Here is a 22,488-nt window from a genome sequence, read left to right as displayed (position 1 = left end):
AGTTAAGCTGTTAAGCCTGGAAACATGGGGATGGTTTAGTTGACTTTGATTAGTTGACAGAAAAACCTTTGGAATACTTTTTTTTGTTTTTCTGTGAAATTTTGCATCTGGCTATAGCCCCATCTTTGGAGAGTAAACTAGCTCTTACCTGAGAATTCACCTCTCAACTCTCGAGCTTTGTTGTGTGGGACAGTGCCTCATATTCACATCCAGATTCCTCAATAAGTGACGACAAGACTTTTCCCCTCAAGGCTCTATACGTACCAGCTTTCAAAGGTATATAATTCTGTCTAGAACAGTCATTAATTCCATAAACTTATAGAATTATATGAAAATAATGTTTTTCAGGTTGAATTTTAGCCTGATGACTTCTCTCAATTTCACTGGGTTTTTGGTGTCTATTTCCTCAGGATGAATTCCAAACTTATTCTTGGAAAAAGGTAATGTGGATCTACCTGTCAACATTAAACAGCTCATTTGGTCTGACTCCCGACCACCCTCTCATTACAGATGAGGAGTATATCATAAATAGAGCTATAAGAAAGCCAGACCTAAAGGTAAGTGCTGATGCTAAAGAAATTTAATCTTTTTCTCAAAAAATGTAGGGTTAAATTCAGATCCTCTACTGTGCCAATCCTCAATTTCCAGTGTAGAACATTACAAATGGTTATGTGCAACCTTGATGACAACCTTGGATCAATTACTAAACTCTACCGAGCCTCAATCTTCTCATTGCAAAATGGTGATCATCCCTACCTCTAATATTAATGGTTGACATTTAATAAACTATGAAATACAAACATTAATATGGTGCCAGATATATAGTAGATGCTCATACATATTAGCTCTTCATAGCATGATGCCTTGTATTACAATCTATGTAACAGGGTTTATTTTACAATAGAGATAATCACCCAGGAACATCCCAGGGAGTTTGCTATGCCAGCAAAATGACCTTATTTTGAATCTGTCATTCAAATGTATTTGAGTTTCTTCCTCCTCTGCATATTAAATGAGTACTACCGTGTTTCCCTGAAAATAAGACTGGGTCTTATATTAAGGTTTGCTCCAAAAGATGCATTAGAAATTATGTTCAGGGGATGTCATCCTGAAAAATCATGCTAGGGCTTATTTTCCGGTTAGGTCTTATTTTCGGGGAAACTTGGATTATGATTAGTTAACATTCATATGTTATAAATTTCATATTAAAAACTCATTTAATAAGACAGACCATTTTCTCTTAAATATATATATATATATATATATATATATATATATATATATATATATGTTTAAATCAGTTTTATGAGCTCAAGGTCAGTTAAAAAATAATAACAGTCAATTGCTGATTACCAAAACAAACAAAAACAAGAGGTCAAGCATTGCCAGCTAACAGATTGCTCAATCTGTTGGGTGGCCATGCACGTGGAGAAGCAGGCATCTCACATCAGCCTTATGGACATGGCCTCAGAGTATTATTAACCTCCAGCATCTTTAATTGCATCAGATAAATAAGTGGACAGACAAATGAAGAAATGCTCAAGTAAACAAACAAAATGTAAAGAAGGGGCAGTGGTCTCCAAGTAGAATGTACTGGCACCCAGGTTCGATATCTTCATTTACTAGTAAATAGCATAGGGAGTTCAGCTGGTTACTGCCTCTCTGAGCATCAAGTTTCTTATAAAATTAGAGTAATAACTCCATCTCTGTCCGTCTCTCAGGGCTGTTTGAATCTACAATGAGAAGATGGATATTAAGGTGATTTGTGAACTGTAATGAGCTATATTCATAAAGGACTAAAACTTTCATTAAAATTGGAGATGTCAGAGGATCAGCCACAACAACAATGATGACAATAACAACAACAATACCAAAATGATAACCATTCAGGGCTATTTAGGGGGAGTTTGGAGACTGCAGCAAAGAACATTGTCAGGTTTGCAAGCACAGGCTAAGAGGAGATTCTAAGACCCATCTTGTAGAATTGCATGCAGTACCAACCCAGTGCTTAACCTGTTAAACAGGATGCTCTTAAGACATGTTCCAGTAAGAAATGAAAAGCAGAACGCCTGGGGAGGGGAAGCTTCCTGGTTCTGCGTGGAAAGATGACATTCATCCCACAGCAAATCCCTGATTTTCTAATTATTGTTTCCTGGTCTGAAATTCCAGGAAATGAGCAAATACACTCCACCCCTTGCAAATATTATGATTAATATCCTCTTCCTAGTTTCTAGAGCCACCAAAGCTGATGAGGGAAGCAGAGAAACTCTAGTCAGAGATGTTTCCTGCTAGGGGAATCTCAAAGGTATTTTAAAGGTCTATGTCAAAGTCATTCTTACCCTGTGAGGAATGGCCTCAGAAATTGTCAGGAGTTAATGGAATTTTCCATTTTCTGGCCTGAGGTAAAACGTACCAGTAACCTCTTTATTCCTCATTATTGCTGCCCAGCTCTGCTGATGTTTTGTGTCTATTATGGTTTATAAATTACTCAATCTCAGTTTGTGGTTTTACAGCCTCTAGATGTAGGTTCTCTAACTCGGCAGGGATTTCACAGTCTACCATCATTTGTCCTTTAAAATTTTCCAACATGGATTTTGAACTTGTAGACTTAATAAAGTAGAAAACTCTCCCTTTATACTATTTGAATCCTGGACGTTATGGGATTTCTAGACCTTCTTCTGAGAATAGCTTGATTATTAGATCCTTTGAGAGACTGGACTTTGGGGTTAGATGACCTTGAATTTGAATTACCACCCTGCTTCTTAATAAGTGCAATCTTGGGCAAGTTACTTAGTCAAAATGAACTTCGGTGGGTGAAGTAAAGATGAAAATAATATCTGTCCTATCAGAGGATGATGAAATAGACTAAAGAAAAAGTGTAAAAAATTCCCAAGTACTCAATAAATAGTAGCTGTGATTACAGTCCAGTTCTACGTGCAAAATTGTTGGGAGTACTGGAAAGGAAAGGAAGATGTGAGCAAGAAACTTGAGTTTCCAAGATGGGCCATGACAGCTTACACCCCAAACTGGTTACTTTCAAATAAATACTCTTCCTCACTCTTAATTTGCAGCTTGTAAAGGAGGAAGAATCATTCCTACTGGCAATTAACTCTAATTTTATACTGAAAATCAATTAGAATATAAAATTTTTTCATAAGTTATTATGCAAACAACCTCATCGAAATAAATCCATTCTGTAAAATACAAAATAACAGCATTTAACACTCTCACTTGGTAACTATGAATGTGTGTGTGTATGTGTGTGTGTGTGTGTGTGTGTTCACACTGTGTGCACACACATATACTTATTGAACAGGGTTAAGATTCACTTGAGGTAACCAGGTCTTATTGCTGAGGGATTTAAACTATTTCTAGTTGACATGTGGTTGTACAAAGCAGTCTTTCATTTAATAAAAGAAAAAAATGTATTGAGCACTTATTATGTATCAGCTATATGCTCTTCGCAGTTTTAGTGTTTATCTAATGGTTATACTGACTATTTATAGGTAGAGAACATATTCAGAGGAGATGCAGTGGAACTTAGAAATAACCTGGCCAATTGCCTCATTCTATTCTTGGAGAAACTGAGGTGCAAAGAAATTTATTCATATACTTATCCATATAGTAAGCCCATGATACAAGTTGATTGAACGATGACTTCTACTAAAGAATGCCATTTGTATAGTAGGAAAGGATAGGATAAGTTAGGAAACGATAATATTTTAAATAAGTATAGTAGAGCTCTATCTTTGCTTCTTTCACAAATGATTCTTTAGTGACTGAATTGTTGTATATTTGCTGATCTTCAAACTAGAGACTTTCTTTGTACTTTTCTTTTGTAGGTGAGATGCATAAAAGTGCAGAAAATAAGATATGTCTGGAACAATTTAGAAGGACAGTTCCAGAAAATTGGGTAAGTTGTTTCAGCAATTGCATCCAAAGGAAAAAAAAATCTCAAAAATATTATGGCTAAATATGTCTTTCTTGTTATTATTTTTTTAGTTCTTTGGAAGACTGGCTCAGTTCTGCCAAGATACATCTAAAATTTGGATCAGGTCTGACGAGAGAAGAACAAGAGATTAGGTACCATGCATATTGTTATCTAAACCAGCTCAAAGGATGCTTACCAGTTAGCCAAATAGAGAGCCCAGTTAATAGTCATCTTAACTAGTTCAATATCAGAAAACATTGTAATGCTCTATATAGTATTATTAAAATAAATGCTTTCACATATATTATCTCAGTTCAGCAGAGCAAACTTTATCAGCGGTAGAACAGACACCCTCTTCATCCCAATATAACAGATGAGAAATCTGAGGCTCAGAGAGGTTTAATGGCCTGGACAGGGTCACACAGATGGGAATGATAGAGAAAGAACTGAGTCTCACACTTCTGACTGTAAATTTGGTGCTCCTTCTACTTTACGCAAGGATTCTCAAGGTTATTATAAAAATAAGGTTGAGCCAGTTTTGACTATAATCAGGAAATGTATATTATCCTGTGATAACATAGTCAAATAATAATTGTGGAGCAGCAGAAGAATATCTGTACAAGACCTATAGCTCCACTATTCCAAATCAGAGGAGCAAGTTTTGGGAAAGCCACTGGATTGAATGTCAAGAGTCTGTCACTAAATCACTGCGTGGATTTAAGCAAATAACTTCTCCTTTCTGGGCTTTAGTTTCCTACTTGTTAAAAAGGGGAGGAGAACTTTATAAAGGCGTCACTGGTCCTAAGTTTCTATGATTCTGACTCTTCTTTACCCTATTTCTAGTGCTTTGAGGAGACCAAGTCTTGCAGCATCAGCATCGCCTGAGAGTTTGTTAGAAATGCAGAATCTTAGACCACACCTCACCCCTATTGAATCAGAGTCTTCATAGTAACAAGATCACAAAATCATGTGTGATTGTAGTTTGAGAAGCACTGCTCTAATACATTCAACCAAGCTACTCGATCTGAACATCTATGTAGAAGGCATAGAGAGAGTGGACAGTGTTCTCAACAGCAAAATAACTCATAAAGGGTCATTGCTGTGCATCATCAAAGAAACTCATCTCTGGGTTTTCAATTAAAAGGCTGTATAACTCTATGTGTAGAGCTATTTTTGAGAATCCAACACCTTTTCACTCACATTGAAACAGATTTTGCAGCTTTCCAGAACTGAATAGGAGTAGGAAGGGAGGTACAGAAAACTACTCTCTCCTATTCACCCCTCCTTCCCACTTCTATGGAGCCAAAGTTGGGGAGAATCAGAGATGAGAGAATGCTAATTTTGAAACACTTGAATGAGACACTTGCTAATATTAAATATCCAAATTCAATGAGGGAAATGTTTAGACCTCAGAATGAGTCTAGTTCAATCAATGCAGTAAGATCATATTTGCTGTTTTTTGTACCTGGGAACCCTCCCCAGTTATTTTGAAAAGGATGGGGCTGTTATGTAACAAAGGAGGGTTATGTTGATGCCACAAGTGAGAAAATGAACATGGAACAGATCTTTTTCTGATGGGTAAGAAATGAGTTTCATTTTTATTATTAGTAACTGAGTGATCTGTGATCTCTCTCTATAGGAGGCTAATATGTGGGCCTAATACTATTGATGTTGAAGTCACGCCAATTTGGAAACTGCTCATCAAGGAGGTAATCAATACTTTCTTATGGTGTTGGATAGAAAATAACAAGTTTTGTTCCAGTCAAACAATCAAGAATGCTACTCATTCATAAGTAACTGTAACTTGGGTATTTTAAAAGAATGCCAAGCAGATTTTCTTCATATTTCTTTTTACTCTTTTTCTTGAAGTCCATCTTTTGCACACGTTGCCTGAGACAGCATAAGATATGACGCTCATGTGTCTATTTACCCCCCAATGACTGGATGGAGACAAATTCTCTTTCTTTTTTAATCCTTTGCTTCCTAGTCTGTCTCAACTTCGTGAAACTAAATAATAATAAAAAATTTGAAACCCTATTATTTTCTTATGGGAAACATATACAATTTCCTCAGCATCCAAAATTTGTAGGAAGTAAAACATATGTTCAGACTTATTAGTTCTACTGATCTCAATGTGTGTGTGGGAGGGAAAGAAGGATGTGGCCAATATTTACAAAGTTGAGTTTTTCCTTTTTGGCTCTATCACTGGGCTTATTTTTGTTTCACAGGATTATTATGAAACTATGACCATATGGCTGTACTCTGGGTCTTCTGCATTTCACCTGCACTCCTCCTTGCTTAAAAAAAAAAAAAAAAGTTTATAAACTCAAGGTACTTTCTCAATATTTATAGCAAGACTTCAGGCATGAAAGAAAGCAAAAGAAAATGATAGGACAAGTCCCTGTGTGCTTCTTCCCTAACCAGAGGCAACGGTGACCTTTTCTGTTTTAGGCAGATGGGAATTGATTAGAGGGATTTTGAGTAAGGGCACAAAATGTTTTTAACGAAAGCAGGATGACAACTGTTGGCGTTATCCTCTACTTTCTCCCGCAGTGTTCTAGATGCTCAATTACAGCTTACCACTTCCAGCTTAGCTCTTATGAGAAAATGCAGGCTGCAACTCATCCATTAATCTAAAAGTACTTCAATGGCTTCAAATATGGCAGCTATTATGTCACAGAGAATAGACTGGAAAACATTTTAACTTTATAAACCTGAGCTAATACTTCACCCTCCTGAAGGCCAGTACGCTGGACATGATAATATCTACTCCTTACACAACTGTTGTAATGGTCAACATGAAGATACATAAGACACTACTTTATAAATTATAAGACGTCGCAGTGATTAAAAGTAGGTGCTCTAGGGCCAGATTGCATGGGCTCAAGTCCTGGTCTGTGACAGTCACAGCTGTGTGAACTTGGGCAAGTTTCTCAAGATCTAAGTTTCAGTTTCTTCATCTTTACATTGGAGATGAGTAATGACATGTGGTTAAGAAGGTGATTAAGGGAAATAAATAAGTCAATTCAAGTGAAGTTACTTTGTGCAGTGTCTGGCACAAGGCAATTGCTGAATAAATGTAAGAAGAATGTTGTGTGGGACAATTTATGTCACAGAGATAGATGATCATGAAAACAAATAAGTCAATGAGTAGCTAAGTATGAAACCTAAATACCTCCCTTGTCTTTTTGTGTTTATATCTGCTAACAGGTTTTAAATCCATTTTACATATTCCAACTCTTCAGTGTCTGTCTGTGGTTTAGTGAAGACTATAAGGAATATGCCTGTGCCATCATAATTATGTCCATCATTTCCATAGCTTTGACGGTATATGATCTCAGACAGGTAAGTTTTCCCACCAATCTTATGGTCTCAGAAAGAGAGCAGTGAATTGAAACTTTGTCAGAAAGGAGAATCAGGAAATAGTCATTGCCCATTCCGTAAGAAATGAGACCAAGTGTGTGAATGTCTGATGCTCAACAACTGTTAGTCCTTTTCCTTGTCTCACATCTCAATTCCTAACCTTTCAAGGTATTTCCCCCCTCTCGTTAGCTTACGCATGCTGATTAGCCAGAAGAATATGCACATATTTATAAGTTGTGATTAAGTGAAAAAAAAAAAAAATACATCCAGAGAATAGCGATGGGTCTGGAAGATGGTGGGAAATGGGTGGTAGGTGGAGGAGTCTCTGTATAATATTAACTCCTTTGCTCTTTATGTTTGGTTCACACTTATTAGTCAAAGCCCCAATCCAATTCTTGGCTTTCTGTATGCCAACGCAGGGTTCTAAGTGCTGGCAGAAAATCACATAGAACACATTGGTTGATTGCACTATAAACCATGAGTGCCAACTTCATCTGGGCAAGCTTTCTATATATCTCTGGTCAACACGCTCTCCAATTCTTTGAAATGAAGGTTTTTAAACCATATCTGTCTTCAAGTTTCTGAGATGCCCAACTGCCCATATTCCACTTTTTGTCTTACAAAGATAGAAACCATAAAACAGGAATTTGCTGAACTTTCCAACAGCCAAATGACTCTTGTCTCCACTCCTTCCTGCCCTGACCTCTCATTACCGAGGAGGACATGCCCTTTGCCTGTCTAGAGACAGTGTCCTCTCCGGCCTTCGCAAAGTGCTGATTCAGTCATCGAATGACCCCTTCATGCACAAGAGCCATCTCATCAGCACTTAAACATGCTCAAGCTTCTCTCAACTTAACAAACACAAAAAACCCTCAAATGAAACAATCCCTTCTCTTGACCACGCTTCTATCTTCAGCTACTGCTCTACCTCTCTACTTCCTTTTACAGCAAAACTTCCTGAGTTCTTTATGCACACTGTCACCATTTACTCACCTCCCTCTCACTTCTCACCTATACTGATCTGGGTTCCTCTCTCATGACTCCGTTTAAACAACTCTTGTTAAGGTCACGACTATGCCCTTAAGGCCCATAGATAATTTAAAAATTTAAAAGTTCTTTTTTTTTTTTAAGTAGCTAGTTTTTTCTTAATATAAGGAGTAATATATGGACACGATAAAAACATTTTCAAACAGAATAAAACAGTGTAAATAAAAAGTAAATATCCCTCCTACTTTAGTTCTCCCAGTGTCCAGGTTTTCTTTCAAGAGGCATCTACTGGGACCAGACGTTCTATATACTTTCAGAAATATTAAACACATATGCATTAACTTGTTTTACACAAATGAAAGTACATTAAGTACATTGTTTGCACTTGCATTTTCACCTGATATATCTTGAATGTTTTTCTCTAGGTATACCATAATTTTAAAACCAGTCTTATAATGATGATATTAGGTTGTTTCTAGTCTTTTGCTATTAAAACAATGCTGTGATTGTGATTCTTGCACATAACTCGTATATCTTTTCACACGTCCACATATATGGGTGTTTATAAATATATGTGGATACCAAAAAAATGTATACACATTTTAAGAGATGGATGTTATCTTAAAATGTGTGTACATGCTTTTGGTACACTTGGTATATAAATTACAAGCATATGATTTATGTTGCATATAAATACATATGTACATAACAGGTATATATGTGTATGCTTATATACATCTATTGATATGGAGATATAAAATTTCTACAGTTGAAATTATTTAATCATGAGCAAGGTATATTATTTTAGTAAACGTTATCCAAATGCCATTCAAACAAGTAATAACAATTTACACTCCTCCCAACAGTAGATGAGTATTTGTTTTCCTTATCTTTGCCAATATAAGCAAAAATAGAATCTCATAACTTTAATAGCATGTTTGCCATTATGAGTTGAGCACTTGCTCATATTTTAAGCTATTTGCATTTCTTTTACTATGAACTGTATTCCCGTACTTCATTAATTTTTACTGGATTGTTGATGTTTTGCTTGCTGATTTTATGGTCCCCTTCCCACAGTGGACACTTTTATTTCCAGTGCAGATTTCACTAAAACTCTCAGTTGAATTTGACAGTTAATGCCTCCATTGTTTCTTTTTGAAGTACTCTTTCCCTTTGGCTTCAGTGACAACACATGCTCCATTCTCTCTAGTTGCTCTTTTCCATTCTCATTTATAATCCATCCTCCTCCACTTGGCCAGTTTTTAAAATGGGTGTCTCACATCAAAACAATATGACAATGTATACAATGCATACTCCATCTTGTACACCAGGTATGCTCTATCTTCCTCTCCCTCTCCACTTTTTCAGCCAGTTTTATTAGTTTCTTGTACATTTTTCAAAAAAAAAAAAAAAAAAAAAAATTGTAGGAAATTCAAGCAAATACAAATACATGTATTTTGTTTTCTTTTTTCTTGTGTAAAATGAAGCATAATTGCATAATTTTCTACCTAGCTTTATTATTATTAATAATAATATGTCCTGAGTCATTCCATATGAGTATACTGGGAGATTCTTCATTATTTTTATGGTTGCATATACCAATGACTTCTAAAGTCATATGCTAATGATTTCCAAATATATACATATATATCTTAAGTCCATATATCTCTTCTGAATTCCAGACTCTTAGATCGCACACCATACTTGAGTCAATGACCCTTCTACAGGGAAGAATTTTATTGCTTCCATTGGCTATACATACTCCAAAAGCACCTTATTTTTTTCTTATCATTACTGATTATATACACACACACACACACACACACACACACACACACACACACACACATATATATATATATATATATATATATATGATTATTTTAGTAAATGTATTGCTCCTGGTAGTTTGTAAATTCCTTGATGGTAAGAACCATATTTTTGTTATTGTTGTTAACCATTCTATCCCCACCTGTTACCATAGTCCTGGACATATAAAAATTGTTCAGTAAATGTTGAGTGAATACATAAATGAATAAAAGACTGAGTTAATAGCAGAACACTGTCTTTGACCTTATCTAGTCTGTTAATCAATGTTAGGACATATTAATCAGATTTGTAAATGATTTGAAACTAGGAGATTTAGGAAGTGTCTTAAATGACAAAATCAGAATAAAAAAACAAACACACTAAAAGATGGGGATCTTTAACACCTCAGAACCAGGTAGAAGGTCTTACACATTAAGTTTCTTAATGAATGTGGAATCATATATAATTTTATTATATTTTCTTTTGTTTCCTCTTACTGATTCACTCTTAGTGTCCCATGTATTTAATATATTAGAACAATAAATTCTACAAGTAAATAGTAGGAACCATAAAACTCCTTAAAAACTTATAGATTAAGAATGCTGATATGGGATATCCCCAAACTAAAATAATTCTTATTTCTTGAAGATATTTAGGTACACATATATATCTTGATTAAAGTTCTTGATTTTACTTATCTACTTAAATAACTAACACAAATTTATGGTTATCAAAAACTCTTTTGAGTGGAAGAGCATGGTGGGCAATTCCTTTCTAAAGAATATATACTCTTATTGCTGAGTGAAGACTATAAGTTGGATGCTTTTATAATCAAGTAATAAGCTTGTTTTTAGCCAGTCTTGTTTTTAACTAGTACATTCAGTTGGCAACAAGATAGTGCTCCATATTTAAAGAAAGCTAGCACTTTACTGAATAATACCTGGGACCTCCTCAAATACATAACCCTTTTTCTATTTTCCCTCCTTTTCAGCAATCTGTAAAACTCCATGGTCTAGTTGAGTCACATAATAGCATTACAGTCTCTGTATGTGGAAGAAAAGGTAAGTCCCATTATTTTATTTTATTTTTATTTTTAACTAATTTATTTTGATTGGAACATTTAGTCCATTTACATTTAAAGTGATATTGATGGGTACATATATAGTTGTTACCATTTTATTATTCATATTTTTATTTTTATTTATTTGTTTTTTCCTCTTAAAGAAGTCCCTCTAACATACCATGTAATGTTGGTTTAGTGAACTCCTTTAGCTTTTTCTTGTCTGGGAAGCTCTTTATCTCTCCTCCAATTTTAAATGATAGCCCTTGCTGGATAGTGTTCTCTTGGTTATAGGTCCTTGCTTTTCATCACTTTGAATATTTTGTGCCAGTTCTTCTGGCCTGCAAAGTTTCTGCAAAGTTGAGCAACCAGCTGACAGTCTTTGGGAGCTCCCTTGTATGTAACTAGTTACTTTTCCTTTGCTGCTTTAGGATTCTCTCTTTGTCTTTAAACTTTGCCAATGATATGGTTTCTGTGTTCTTTTATTTTTTTATGCTTACTATTTCTGTTGAAATTCTCATTAAGTTCCTTGAGTATCCTTATAACCAGTATTTTGAACTCTGTCCCTGATAGGTTGCTTGCCTCCATTTCACTTAATTATTTTTTTCTGGAGTTTTCTACTGTTCTTTCATTTGGGACATGTTTCTTTGTTTTCTCATTTAGGCTGCCTTTCTTTGCTCATGTCTGTGTATTAGGTAGACCTCCTATGTCTCTCAGTCTTTGCCGGCTGGTTTTACATAGTAGGTGTCCTTTGTGACCCAGTGACACAGTCTCCCTGATACCTGCACTGTGTGCTCCAGGAGTGTCCCTTGTGTGGGTTGTGTGTGCTCTCCTGTTGCAGCTGAGCCTTGACTGCTGTTGGCACATCACTGGGTGGCATTGACTCTCAGGGTGACTGGCTGTGAGGATTGGCCATCCCTACAGTGCATGAGCTGCTGTGTGTGTGATGAATCCAAAGAGTGGGATTCACCCCAGTGAGCTCATGTGCATGTTGAGACCATCCTTTGGGTGTGCCACTTGTGGAGCTAATAGTGGCCTGAAGCCAGCCTCTAGGTGTATTGTTTCCAAGGTCTCTTGGGAGAAGTTCCCATGCAGGACAAGGTCAGCTGCTGTCTATGATCAGCCCAGTGCTACCTGGTAGGAGCTACAAAGTGATCTGTCATTGGTCGCTGCCTGTGCTAGACCTAGAGGCATGTGGGAGAAGCCATGCTGTGAACAGAGGCTAATTGTCACCAGTACTGGGCCTGGGACAGCTCAGCACAAGGCCCAGGGCTGTAAGTCCCACTATTTTAGATCTATGTGTTGTCCATATGGAATCAGAAAAAAGATTTAAGTTGCATTTCTGATTGTTCCAACTACTCTCATCTTCATATGCATCTTTTCCTGTGTATTTACTTAAAGAGATGAGAAACTTGAGATCACATTTAAAGTGTATAATTTCATAGTTTTGACATACACACACCTGTGAAAATCACCACAATAAAGATAATGACTATCCATTACACCTAAAAGTTACCTTGTGCCTGTTTGTAATCTTCCCTCTCAACTTTTTTCTACCCATCCCCATCCTCAGGCAACCAGTTTTTATGTTTAGAATTTTACGTAAATGGTATTATATAGTACAGTATATATATTTTATCTTTCATAATATAGTTCAGATTAATTTTAGTGGGATCAAAGTTTATAAATATTTTGAAATCCATCTATTTAGTTAATTATATCAATAGTTCATTTTATTCCTGAGTATAATCCCATTGTATGGATTTGTGCATCTACTCACCAGTTGATGGAAATTTAGGTTGTTTCTAGTTTGGGCTCTTACAGATAATGCCGCTATGAACATTTGGGTTTAAGTCTTTGTATAGACATACACTTTCATTTCTTATCAGAAAACAACCAACTGTGGAATGGCTAGGTCATACAGTAGAAAAATGTTTAACTTTTAAAGAAAGCACCAAACTGTTTCCAAAATGGTTGTACCATTTTACATCCCCACCAGTGTATAAGAGTTTCAGTTGCTCCACATTCTTGCCCACACTTGATGTGGTCAGTCTTTTTCATTTAAGAGGTGTGTGATTATATCATTATTTTTTCAATTTGCATTTTCTTAATGACTAATGGCATCAGACATCTTTTTAAGTGTCTGTTCAAATCTCTTGTTAGATTGTTTTCTTGTTATTAAACTTTGAAAGTTCTTTCTATATCCTCAATACAAATCCTTTATCAGATATGATTTGCAAATATTTTCCCTCAGACTATAACTTATCTTTTCATTGTCTTCACAGTAAGTTTTGAAGGGCAGATTTTTTATTTTTGTTAAAGGCCAATTTATCAGTTTTTCTTTTGTGGATCATGCTTTTTGTGTCATACCCAAGACATCTTTGTGTAATCCAGAGTCATCAAGATTTCCTATATTGTCTTTTAGAAGTTTTACAGTTTTAGGTTTTACATTTAGGTCTATAATGTATTTTGAGTTTTTTTTTAATTAAAGTTTACTTTTGGCAAATAGATATCCAAATGTTTTGGCAAATAGATATCCAAATAGATAGCCATTTGTTGAAAAGACTACCTTTTTCCCCCACCAAATTGCCTTTGCAGCTTTGTTAAAAATCAGTTGCTTATACCTGGGTGGAGCTATTTCTGGCCTTCCTATTCTATTCTATTGATCTATTTGCCTGCTTTTATACCAATGCCACACAATGTAGCTTTATAATAAGTCCTGAAATAAGATATTTGTCCTTCAGCTTTGTTCTTTTCAGAGTTGTTTTGGCAATATTAGACCATTTGCATTTCCTTATGACTTTTAGAATCAACCTGTCAATTGTATTGAATCTATAAATCAATTTGTGGAAAATTGACATATTAACAAATTTGATCTTGTGACTCATAGACATGGTATACCTCTCCATTTATTTAGGTGTTCTTTGACTTCTCTTAGTACTGTTTTGCAGGTTTCAATGAATGGGTCTTTCACAATCTTTCTCAGAGTTATTCCTAATTATTTCATATTTTGATGCTATTGTAAATGATATTTTTAAATGTAAATGTCCAATTGTTCATTTGCTAGTAGTTCCCTCATATACATGTGCTGATTACTAGTCTGCTGAATGCTAAAGGGGGAGCCTCTTCAGGTCTTTGTAGTTCTCCCTATGTGCAGTTGTCTCTTTTCCAGTACTGTGTTCTGTGAACTCAAGCCACCTTAATCACCACAGATTCTCATCTCTGTACTGAACTCAGGGAGTTCTCTGGACTTTATCTGGGTTACCCCTCATGCCATAGCAGTCTGGAAACACTCAAAAGGCAGTAAACTGAGCAACTGTAGGCCACCTTCATTTGTTTCCCATTTCTTGTATTACTTATGTTCAGTGTCCAAAAACCATTGTTTCATATATTTTGTACGATTTTTGTTCTTTTTTTCAGGTGGATAGACAAATCTGGTCATTTTTGTTACATCTTGTTAGTTTTGTTACATCTTTTAAAAATGTTCTGGTCATCTTCTTGTCTTAACTTTTTGTGATGAAACATTTTGAACATATACAACAATTGAGAAACTATGATAATGAAACCCTGTGTACTTATCACTCAGATTCAATGATTATCAACTCACCAAATCTTTTTTTTCCCATCTGTTCTACTTCCTCCCTCACCTTGGATTATTTTTGAACTATCCCAAATGCCACATCATTTCTTTCAAAATTATTTCAGTGTAAATCAAAAAGATAAAGAATCCTTTTTAATTCCTTTATCACATCTAAAATAAAACCCCTCATAATTAAAAAAAATCATCAGCTATACAGGCAGTGTTAAAAATTTATCAACTGAATCACAAGTGTGTTTATGTGACTATATAGATATAGACATAGATGTAGATATATATATATATATATATATATATATATATATATATATATATACAATGTATATGATATATAATACATAAGTTTTCAAATCAGAATCCAAATAAAGTCCATATACTATAATTGGCTGATAAGTCTCAAATTTATTTTAATTGACACATTCCCTGCTCCATATCTTATTTTTTCCTTGCAAATTTTTTGTCGAAGAAAGTAAGTGGTTCATCCTATGGTTTCCACAGTTTAGATGATGTTAACTGCATACTCATGGAATTGAACTTCTGATAGCTAGATCTGAGGCTTGAGTATTGGCCAGAATACTTCTTATACATAATATTTGATTGTCTTCTTTGTGTTTTATTAGCAAACATAAAATGCGTATGACCTAGATTTATTATTTCATTAGGAGTTTCAAATTTCTACTTCTATCATGCCATCTTCATATATGAAATGGAATATTTCTGCAAAGAGAAATACCCCTCCTCAACTACTGTTCATTATCCTGATATTCACTTTGTTTAAGAAAGGATAAAAAAAATCAGACTATTTCTCTTTATCTACCAGCTTTCAAAATAATGAATTGATCCTCTAGTACTTTCCGAAAGATTTTTTAGTGTTATTGTGGATGTTAAACCTGGTTGGTACATTTCCATCCATTGCAGTTTTTATTCTTATTCTTGTTCATATAACTTCATTTTTGGCCATTCAGAGCCTCTTTTGATTGGCCCCTGAGTTCTTTTGACATGACTCCAGTAGTCTTTGAACGTTTCTGATATGGCAAGGTATTCCAGACTCATCTTGGACAATTCCTGCTCCAAATTGAAATACATTCATTTTTCCAAAGAGCTATTCTATATGGTACTTAGAGACATCAATCAGAACATTAGGAGTGCTCATTTCTATGGTATTACTGTTTCTATGCCCTTTCAGAAGACATAATTAGGAAATAATATTTTCAAAATAAAATACATTATGAGTTCATATTGACATTTCCAATTCAAGTTGAGAACTATTGGCTTTTTGCTTAACTTTGTTGATTGTACTTCGGCATGATCATACCAAAACTCTTGATTCTCAATTACAGTAACAGATAACTCATTTGCTTTATCCCATGATTTACAATAATCTCAGAATAATAAACCAACACACCAGCAACAATATGATTCCTGATTTTGTTATTTTTAGAGTTCTTCTTTTCTCGTTTGTGATATACCATTAGGCATATACAGTCAAGTTATACTTTTTAAAAAAATCCTGTCTTAAAGTCACTCAAAGTAGTTCTTCTGTGTATGGTTATGCCAACAACATGATAGGTTATCTTATTCATTTTACTTTAGACTTTAGTGTTAGTTTTTCAAATTTATATTTGTATTAGTTTGTGTAGATATTATATAAAATATCCACATGGTTTGAAAGTTAAATCTGTAAAACAGCAGACATTCACGTGATTCTAGTTCCTCTCCCTCTTCTCCCTACCTTGTGTACTCATTCTCTCTATAATTATCATTTTTGTTTGTTTTTGGTTTATTCTTAAATTTAAAAATACAAATTATATTTAATATTCATAGCTATGTGGTATATTTACAGAATAGGATACATATTAATACTTCTGTTTTTTGTGTTTTTTTTTTAATTTCCTAACTAGGTTGTGAATTTCTTACTGAAAGACGTATGACTTCTTTTTTTTTAAAGATTTTATTGGGGAAGGGGAACAGGACTTTATTGGGGAACAATGTGTATTTCCAGGCCTTTTTTCCAAGTCTAGTTGTCCTTTCAATCTTTGTTGTGGAGGGTGCCGTTCAACTTCAGGTTGTTGTCCTTTCAGTCTTAGTTGTGGAGGGCGCAGCTCAGCTCCAGGTCCAGTTGCCGTTGCTAGTTGCAGGGGGCACAGCCCACCATCCCTTGCGGGAGTCGAACCGGCAACCTTGTGGTTGAGAGGACGCGCTCCAACCAACGGAACCATTCGGGAGCTCAGCGGCAGCTCAGCTCAAGGTGCCGTGTTCAATCTTAGTTGCAGGGGGCGGAACCCACCATCCCTTGCGTGACTTGAGGAGCTGAACCGGCAACCTTGTGGTTGAGAGCCCACTGGCCCATGTGGGAATCGAACTGGCAGCCTTCGGAGTTAGGAGCATGGAGCTCTAACCACCTGAGCCACCGGGCTGGCCCCAATACTTCTGTTTTTAAGATAATACACACTTAACTTATATTTCCTGGTGCATTTTAAAGCATTTTACATGCTTAACTATGTTTCCCAGGGATGCCTTCATAGCAGGATATATGTATAAGGATAGTCTTCATTTATTATTTCAGTTGTATAGCACTGTTTTGTGTGGAGTAACCATTGTTTACTCAATCAGTTCTCTATTGAAGGATTATTTTTTAGTCCGTTACTATTACAAATAGTGCTGTAATAAAACACCTTGTGCATAGGTCTTTTCATACTTTTTGCCAGTCTATCTTGGGTATAGATTTTGAGAGGAAAAATTGCTGAGTTAAAGAATAAATGCATTTGTACTTTTGAAAGGTAGATATTGTCAAATTTCTTTCCTTAGACATTGTACCAATTTGTTTTGCACCACAAATGGGTGAAAGTCTTGTTTCCTCCTGGCCTTGCCAACAGAATATGCTGGCAAACTTTTATATTTTTTCCATTCAGATAGGTGAGCAATGTTATCTTATGTATATTTCTTTTTTCCTTTCTTTTCTTTTTTTTTTTAAATAAATAATTTAAAACTTACATAGTTGTTGCAAGAAGAGGTCAGATAATTGTTTTTCCTGAGCCATTTGAGAATAAGTTGCTGATACGATGTGGCTCCATGACCCCCACATACTTTAGTGTATATTTCTTAAAGACAAGGGTATTCTTCTATCTAAATGACTGTGCATACATTAATATCAGAAAGGGATATTCTTATATTAATTCCAATTAATGCCCAGACCCATTCATATTTCACCAATTGTCTCAATTACGTTTTTTGTAGGGAAGGATCCAGGATCACACCATACTGTTCTTTGTCATGCCTCTTTAATTTTCTTCAATCTTTCCTTGACTTTCATGACCCTGACTCTTTTGACCCTAGTTATTTTGTAGAATGTTCCTCAATTTGGATTTGTTTGATGTCCCCTCTTAGTTAAAATCAGGTTATGCATTTTTAGCTCAAATATCACACAAGTTGAGACTGTGTTCTCACTGCTTCCTCTCAGGTGGTACATAATCTAAATTTGTCTTATTACTGGTGATGTTAGCTTGAATTACTTAATTAAATGGTGTCTGCCAGGTTTCTCTATTGTAAATTTACATTTTTCTCTTTGCAATTGGTAGTTATTTTGTTAAGAGATACTTTGAAACTATATAAATGAATCATCCTCATCAAATTTTCACCCACTAGTTTTAGTATCCATTGATGTTTCTTGGCTAAATTAATTATTGCGTTGATAGTTGCCAAATGGTGATTTTCTAATTTTATCTTTCCTTCTTCATTAATGAATTGCCATTTACTATAAGGAAAAGCTATCTTTTCTCCTCATTTATTTATTCATTTACTTATGTCATTATGGACTCATGAATTCCTATTTTATATGATAGGTTATAGTTCATTATTATCATAATTTACTATGATGTTCAAATTGTTATAGATTTATACAGCAAGAGCCCTTTGAGTTGGCTTTGATATCTTCGTGATTTGTCCCCATCATTCTTTGAGTACTTCTTTACTTAATGGCTAGCAGAATATTCTATCTTATGTTATACTTTTCTTGGTCCAGCTTTATAATCAGCCATTTCTTTAGGAAACTTGATTTTTTTGTGGGGGGAAATGGAATATAGAAACCAAACTTTGTAGGATATGCACATTTTTATTGGGGTTTCACTGCTCCCAGGCCCTCTCAGAGAAGAGAATTAGAAAATACATGTATAAAAAACAAGCAAGCAAATATATATGTGTATATATATATATACATATATATATATATATATATATATATATATATGTATATATATATATATATGCGCATGTATACATATATACATATATAATATATGCATGTATACATATATATTCTTAAATACATACACATTTACATCTATATTATTTGTCTGTCTATTGAAAACCATCAATTTATACTGTTGTCTCCAATTCTAATCCAATACCACAAAGGTCATTCTAGTTTCATTTTTATTTATATTTGTAACTTCCTTTCTTCAATGAGGAACCTGACGCCCACTAATCTCATTATGTCTACTCATGTATCAATCCTGCCTGGATATAACCCATCATCCATCACTGCTGATGCCCCCCTTCTTCGCCCCCCCGACTCCCATGTAGATACCTTTTCACCTTTTTCACTCTGCTTGGACTCCAACATTCCACACAAGTGCAAACAAGTGCAATGCCACCATGGGAGCCCTTCTCTCCCACCTGGGGTTCTGACACCTTGCACTCAGTCAGGTAAACATCTGTCCATCTCCCTTAGGCTCAAATACCCACAGTGGGCTGCCACCCCCACTCCACCTCACCCAGTCCCCGGCATGGATACCTATCTTGCAATCTATGTGTATATGTGTGTGTGTGTGTGTGTGTGTGTGTGTGTGTGTGTATGTATGTGAACTATCTGTTAACATCTCTAGCAATTTTGCTATACAGTCATTTGCTACATCTCTCTTTTTTTTTTTAACCTATTTTTATTTTTTTTTAAATTATTTTCTTTTTTTTTAAATTGGGGAAAGGGAACAGGACTCTATTGAGGAACAGTGTGCACTTCCAGGACTTTTTTTTTTTTCCAAGTCAAGTTGCTGTCCCTCCAAACTCAATTGTGGAAGGTGCTGTTCAGCTTCAAGTTGTTGTCCTTTCAGTCTTAGCTGTGGAGGGCACAGCTCAGCTCCAGGTCCAGTTGCCGTTGCTAGTTGCAGGGGGCACAGCCCACTATTCCCTGCGGGAGTCGAACCAGCAACTTTGTGGTTGAGAGGATGTGCTCCAACCAACTGAGCCATCCGGGAGCTCAGTGGCAGCTCAGCTCAAGGTGCCGTGTTCAATCTTAGCTGCAGGGGGCAGAGCCCACCATCCCTTGCAGGACTCGAGGAGTTGAACTGGCAACCTTGTGGTTGAGAGCCCACTGGCCCATGTGGGAATCGAACCGGCAGCCTTCAGAGTTAGGAGCACGGAGCTCCAACCGCCTGAGCTGCCAGGCCGGCCCTATTTCTTTTTTTTAGGAACTCTCTATATTAGGAGTATTAATCTTTGTCTATAATGTAAGTTTCAAACATATTTTCTGATTTTGTCATTAGATTTTTTCTTTCTTATTTATTTATTTTTGCCACACACAGTTTTTTAAAATTATTATTTTATGTAACTGAATTTATTACTTTTTTTCTTATTGTTTCTGGATTTTGAATCAATGTTGTGCCCTGATTGCTTTTTAATTGATTTCCTATTTAGGTAGATGTGTTTTTGTGGGAAAAAACTGACTCAACTCTGTCTTTTCACACTTTCAGCTGGTGTCCAAGAGCTGGAATCACGCTTCCTGGTCCCTGGAGATCTATTAATTTTGTCGGGGAACAAGGTGCAAATGCCATGTGATGCTGTTCTGATTGATGGCAGTTGTGTGGTAGATGAAGGCATGCTGACAGGTGCGGTTCTATCTCACAGCTTACAGCCTCTGCTGGCTCTCCCAGGTTCCTCTTCTCCCTGAATGACAATGGCAAAGCTTGGCACTGCTATAGAATTTTCCTATTCCCACAAATCTTACTAACAGTCCTGCCCTGGTTCTATCTGAGATTTCAAATCAAAGCTGCTTTCTGTGTGCTAAGTTTCATATAGCCATGACTTTTTGAGCATTTAGCTTTTCCTTCTTGAACAAAGCGTTATTACAACCCTGTCATTTTATCCTAAATTATAGAGGTCATTGTTTCAGAATCATCTATGGCTTTTATGTGTAGTATTTTTATATTAAATATGTCTTCAGGTAAATTTGGAGGGTTTGAAACATTTTTTTAAAAAATTTGTATCGTGAAATACTGGGGAACAGTGTCTTTTTCCAGGACTCATCAGCTTCACATCAAGTCATTGTTTTCAATCTAGTTGTGGAGGGTGCAGCTCACTGGCGTATATGGGCATCGAACCAGTGACCTTGGTGTTATGAGCCCCATGCTCTAACCACTGAGCCAACCAGCCGGCCCAAGTTTGAAAACATTTAAGGACATCTTGAAATCCAGACATCAAGCTCTTCACATCTTGCTTTGAAAATGTTGAAAATTTCATGATGCAGGATTTGGCAAATCTGTTATTTTCAAAATACACACTGGTTATTTTGAACTAACTATATTTCATTTTTAAGTAGCATGTCGGAGCTGGGAAGGACCTTAGAGGTCATCGCATCTCATAGATATGGAAACTGAGGTCCAGAAAGAAGTGACTTGTTCAAGGACACAGTGTTTTGAGTATTCATTTATACATGCATTTATGGGGAGATGGTGTGCCAATATTTCTGTAAGATAAAGAAGAGTCATAAAGTCTTTTTTCAGAGATGGAACAGAGGCTGTGAATACACAGTGATGTACTGTGGTTCCATTTGCAGTCCAAATCAAATCCATTTTTCTTGGGCAGATCACAAAGGCATGAAATGAAAACATAAACGCACATCTCTTTTCCTATGTGAACTTAACAAAACAAACAGAAAAGCAAAGAAATCACGGCAGGTCTGGTTCCTTCCTCTAAAGAATCCATAGATTTATAAAATTCCTTAGTGCTGGGACTTTTGTAATGCCAAGTACAGGTACCGTTTTCATAATGAAAGTGGCCCACGTGTACCGGCACATATGTCTGACTTTATACTGCCCACTCTGCCCAGGTAAACCAGTGGAAGACCAGTGGAAGGCTTGGCAAGCTTTGATCTTCAGAACAGGCCATAGCTACTTTCACAACTTCATTTACCACCTGTATTAGCATTTCAACCCTCTGCAACCTGCTCTTCCTCCTGCACTGGCAAAAGTCGCTAATATCCCAATTGCCAAATCCGATGGATTCTTTAAATTTTTTGATTGGCCTCTGCTTTTTTTGACTATTGTCTCCATCTCTTCTTTCTAAAGTCTCTCTTTTCCTCAACTTTCCAGGACAATGCTGTCTCTCCAAGTTCTTCTACCACCAACCGCACAGTTCAGCTTGCTGTGCTGTTCCTCTCCTTCCATCTCCTTGGTTGTTGCTGCTTCTCAGGGCTATGTCCTGGTCTTTTTCTCTTTTCACCCAAGCAATCTTGTCTCTTTTCATTGCCTTAATTATCATCTATAAAGTGATGACCTCTGACTAAACATCTCTGGTCAAATCTCTCTCCTGAGCTCCAGACCCAAATAAATTTCTAACTGGCTACATGCCATCTCAGCATGATATTCCACAAGGCACCTCTAGCTCACAGTGACCAAAAGGCAACTCTTCCTTCTACTTCTTATCACTATATTGATAACTGATGCCACCCTGTGCTCATTCTCCCGT

The 22,488-nt window shown here is 36.0% G+C and overlaps 1 protein-coding gene across 2 annotated transcripts in view; it reads left to right on the top strand.

Moving 5' to 3' along the window:
• ATP13A4 (ATPase 13A4) overlaps positions 1-22,488 on the top strand; it is a 116,116-nt gene that overhangs the window by 39,759 nt on the left and 53,869 nt on the right. For both annotated transcript variants that reach the window (XM_019723162.2, XM_019723170.2), the window contains exons 3-9: positions 411-557; positions 3,843-3,913; positions 4,003-4,083; positions 5,571-5,640; positions 7,142-7,276; positions 11,082-11,151; positions 20,496-20,630. In XM_019723162.2, the coding sequence (XP_019578721.2) occupies positions 411-557; positions 3,843-3,913; positions 4,003-4,083; positions 5,571-5,640; positions 7,142-7,276; positions 11,082-11,151; positions 20,496-20,630 (709 nt within the window). The remainder of the gene's footprint in view (positions 1-410; positions 558-3,842; positions 3,914-4,002; positions 4,084-5,570; positions 5,641-7,141; positions 7,277-11,081; positions 11,152-20,495; positions 20,631-22,488) is intronic.

The sequence above is a fragment of the Rhinolophus sinicus genome, linkage group LG01, assembly GCF_036562045.2.
Source record: "Rhinolophus sinicus isolate RSC01 linkage group LG01, ASM3656204v1, whole genome shotgun sequence".
NCBI classification, from domain to species: Eukaryota; Metazoa; Chordata; class Mammalia; order Chiroptera; family Rhinolophidae; genus Rhinolophus; species Rhinolophus sinicus.
The sequence above is the reverse complement of the archived record's forward strand: the minus strand, read 5'-3'. Positions and strand labels throughout refer to the sequence as shown.